A 4,201-nucleotide genomic window follows, 5' to 3' on the forward strand; every position below is an offset into this window, starting at 1 on the left:
CCCTCAGTTTTCAAGCACCCATCTCCACCACCCCTGCTCTCACCCCTATACCTGTTCCAGAGTCACCAGCCTGCCATCCCATTTTCCAGCAAAGATCCAGGAATCCCCTTTCCAGAACCCACCCACCATCCCCACCTGCTGCAGCTGAGACCTCAGAGCCCCTGTCATCACCTGGGACCCTGAAAAAGTGAGTGATGCCTCTCTCATCACACGGCAATGTAGGAGCGAGGCGGGTGGGGCAGGATGCTGGGGTGGGTGGAGCCAGGGCCACTTCCTTTCCCCTTGGGGGCCCCGGACCGCCAGTCTTGCCCCAGCTTCAGGAGGAGTTGGAGCAGCCTGGTCGCAGCCCTGTGCCCTTTTCAGGTGAGCTGGTAAGTGGTGGGACGTGGTGGGGCAGGGGCCTCAGTGGACCTGGGAATGTGCCTCTGGCTTGAGAAGACCTTGACAGATAATGGGGAAAAAGGACGAGGAGCCATCGGAGCTGCATGAGGTCAGGGCAGGGCAGGATGGTGTGGCAATGGCTAGAGCGCACCGAGGGGTCCTTTGGGATGGAGTTGATGGGGGTGCTGCCAGCATCTTGTTATTTCTGACACTAGTGAAAGCAAGGGTGGAAAAAGCCGTTGAACCGCAGAGTTTGGCCCGGCAGTTGGCAGGGAAGTGGGCAGGAGGGGAGGGCCTGGCTCGGTCCTCCCCCTGCCCCTAGATCCTTATGTGTTCTTCTTCTCCAACTTCCCCACCCTCAGGTCCCAACTGCTGCTCATGCCCATTGCTTTGGAAATGATTCTGCTTCTCCTCCTCTTTGGGAGCATGGGGCCAACAAACCTGACTGAAGCGTCTCCAACTAGCCCTCCTTTGCCGAGGTTAAAAACCACAGCATACTCTCTTTCTTCGGTCTCTAAGACCCTAACATTCAACTCAATGACAACCAGTCGTACAGCAAATGAGGTCCCTATGATGAGTGATAACCCTGGGCACCAGACCTTCCCGTCTTCCTCGACTCCCTATATAGCCAATGTGGTGTCCTCTCCTGAAACTTCCCCCGCTGCCAGCAGAGGCAGTCCTGTATCTGAGTCAACAAGCTCCCAGGAAGATCCAACCAAGAAGTCAACAATGCCCATGAAAATCCCTGATGCCCCCAGCATACCTGGTGTCTCAGTAATTAAACCTACAGGATTCCCCACTATGACTGGTGAAACCATGGCAACTAGCCCTCTGGAGACCTCCAGTGGGACCAGTGGAACCCTTATCACCATGGCAACTAGCCCTCTGGAGACCTCCAGTGGGACCAGTGGAACCCTTATCACCATGGCAACTAGCCCTCTGGAGACCTCCAGTGGGACCAGCAAACTCCTATTAACTATGGCAACTAGCTCTCTGGAGATCTCTGGGGGGACTAGTAGACCTCCTGTCACCATGGCAACAGGCTCCCTGGAGACCTCCAGTGGGACCAGGGAACCCCTTGTCACCACGGCAACTAGCTCTCTGAAGACCATCAGTATGACCAGTGGATCCCCTGTCATCATGAAAACTAGCTCTCCTAAGACCTCCAAGGGGACCAGTGGACTCCTGGTCACCAAGCCAGCTGTCTTTCTGAAGATTCCCATGGGGACCAGTGGCTCCACTAGCCATGGAGTAACAACATCCAGCCCAAATACCCCCACAAACATAAGCAGGAGGGACAAACTAATTCCAGCTCAGGGGACAAAAAGCACCCTGTTGGTGGCTGTGCTTGTGACCCTGCTGGTGGTCATTGTCCTCGTGGTATTAATCCTGTTGTGGCTCCGGCGGCAGAGGCAGACGACAGGAGTCCTGACACTAAGCAGGAGTGGAAAACGCAACGGGGTGGTAGATGCCTGGGCTGGGGTCGCCCAGGTGTCTGATGAGGAGGCCATGACAGCAACAGAGGGAGCGTCTGGGGGTAACAATGACCCTGATGGCCCCCACAGGGAGGGGTCTGGCCAGCGACCCACACTCACCACTTTCTTTGGTAGACGGAAGTCTCGCCAGGGCTCCGTGGCGCTGGAGGAGCTAAAGGCAGGGCCAGCCTCCAGCTTAAAGGGGGAAGAGGAGCCGCTGGTGAGCAACGAGGATGAGGGTGCAGAGGCCCCTACTTCTAATGGGCCAGAAGCGAGAGAGGTGAAGACCCCTTAATGCTCGAAAATCTCAAGACTGGAGTTCAGAACCATTCCCGCTTTCATCACCTTCCCTCCCATCATCACAATATCCAACCTCTTCATCCATCACCCAGCATTTTCACCCAGCACCCTTTGGATTTTGACGCAGCATCTTCACCCTCAATCTTCATTCAGCTTCTTAACCCTGGCTCTTCTAGCCAGCATCCGCACCCAGCATCCACCCCCAGCACCTAGACCAGGGCCTATGCCCACTGAACACTTGCGGATGGAACGAACGAAACTTCCTTATCAACCCCTACTTCTCCCCATCACATTTTCTCCACATTTTGGTCCTTGAAACCAACCACTGAGTCTCCGGAAATGCCATACTTTCTGGATTGATGATTTCTCAGTGGATTCCCCACAGATACCGGAGTCTGGGAAGGAGGAATTGGCAACCCAGCAAGCTCCCACTTCAGGATTACTCTGAAAAGTACATTTGACCCCATGGATTAGGACATTTGTACCAGAGAAGCCCATGAACTGCCTGTAACTCTGGGTGCCAGTGGTCTGTGCCGGGCCAGCCCAGAGCATGGGCTGGGTGGTGTCACCTCGGGGCACTTTCGGTGTGTCTGTGATGGCCCCGGGCCCCTAGACTGGCCCATGGTCCCGGCCGCCACACTCGCCCCACCTCTGAACGGAGGCGGCCAGACGCTTCGGTTGTTTCTCCTCCCAAGAGCAGAGGTGAGAAGTTTCTGGGCAGGTGTAGTTCTTAGAAGTCTGCGTGGGTCCACTCATGCGTGCGGTTTGTGTGCAGGAGGCGAGGACTTGGTGATGTTTGTGAAGGACAGTGGGGGGTAGTACAGACAGTGTGTGTGGAGGGGCAGGAAGGGCTGTGGAGGCTGGGGAGATGCCACCCTGAGGAGGTGCTGAGAACATAGGCGCCCTCGTCTTTGCTCAGACGGGGTGGAGGTGGAGGATTTAATTCTGTCTGTGGCCTGGCTTGAGAGAAAGACTGCATGTGTGACTGACCGTCGTTCTTCAACTCCGTCTCAAAGTGCCCCATAACCCCCACCCCTACTCCCTGTCCCCCTCTCCCACCCCTCCAGCCACGCCCTCCCCCACTTCCCACCCCCCGACTCCTTCATCCGTCATCCCCTCCACCACCCCCACCACCCCTGCAACGGGCATGCTGAGTCCCAGGGCTCGCTGATGCCGTTACCCATCTAATGTGTTTGTCTCTTCCATTCCTCAAAGGAGGGTCAGTGAGAGAGGCAGCATCCCTGTGGCTCTGGGATGGAGGAAAGGGGACAAGACTCAGCTGTGCCATCTCTGAGACCAGCCCAGGCCAGTGCTCTGGGCACCACGTGGACCCGGAGGCCGTTGGTATTTCTCCAGGGCAAAGAGGAAATTTGCAAAGAGGAAGTTGTTGAGTTAGAGGACCAGTGACCAAGAGCAGACGTACTGACCTACAAAAGGAGAGGCCAAGGGACACCACGGGGGTGAGACTGCCAGGTGGTTTGGATCGGAGAGGATGTGGGAGACAGGGAGAGGGCTGGGTTGGTCAGTTCGTGGGAGGGTGGGGGAGAGATGGGGAGAGAAGTGGCGGAAAGTGGCCAGAGACCCACCCAGAATTGTGCCACCCACGTCTGGGCAAGTGGGGGTGGAAATCTAGCCTTCCCCACACACGTCTGGGTGCCTTTTTTTTTTTTTTGGCCATGCCGTGCAAGCATGAGGGATCTTAGTTCCCCAACCAGGTATGGAACCCGCACCGTTTGTCAAAATAAATAAATAAGAAATAAACTATTGAAAATACCAATTTTGTCCTGATGGTAAAATAACATTTTTCCTCTTTTACAAAATTGCCAGGACTTTCTAGTATCTTAAATAACAGAATCCTCTCACACACCCGACCATATATGCTGTCTTATTCTTCATCTTATATTTTAAAACACATGTTCCTATTTTATTTTCAAAAGCGCACATTACAATCACAGTTACAAATACAGCTTTGTCATCCAATGCAAATTCCAGGTGGAAGAAGGATTTTGGTCTTGAAAAATCTACTCATGTAATTCACTTATGCA

General features: G+C 54.5%; 1 protein-coding gene across 3 annotated transcripts; it reads left to right on the forward strand.

Annotated features, from left to right (window-relative positions):
* Positions 1-301: 301 nt before the first annotated feature.
* On the forward strand, positions 302-3,933 carry SPN (sialophorin). Of its 3 annotated transcripts, XR_014072291.1 has the most exons (3): positions 302-363; positions 744-2,858; positions 3,372-3,933. XR_014072291.1 is itself a non-coding variant. In XM_081553078.1 (2 exons), exon 2 carries the CDS (start codon positions 760-762, stop codon positions 2,149-2,151), a length of 1,392 nt encoding a protein of 463 aa, XP_081409204.1. In that variant the 5' UTR covers positions 302-371; positions 744-759; the 3' UTR covers positions 2,152-3,933. The 3 variants fall into 3 exon arrangements, 2 of the variants coding, with proteins under 2 accessions (XP_081409204.1, XP_081409205.1); XM_081553078.1 differs by having other exon boundaries at positions 302-371; positions 744-3,933; XM_081553079.1 differs by having other exon boundaries at positions 744-3,933.
* The last annotated feature ends 268 nt before the right edge of the window (positions 3,934-4,201 follow it).

Source organism: Giraffa tippelskirchi, chromosome 13 (genome assembly GCF_054371585.1).
Source record: "Giraffa tippelskirchi isolate mGirTip1 chromosome 13, T2T-mGirTip1v1.2.pri, whole genome shotgun sequence".
NCBI lineage: Eukaryota > Metazoa > Chordata > Mammalia > Artiodactyla > Giraffidae > Giraffa > Giraffa tippelskirchi.

What these genes read in the sequence shown, in the direction of transcription:
- SPN (XM_081553078.1), top strand. Translation starts at nt 760, where the DNA reads ATGCCCATTGCTTTGGAAATGATTCTGCTTCTCCTCCTCTTTGGGAGC.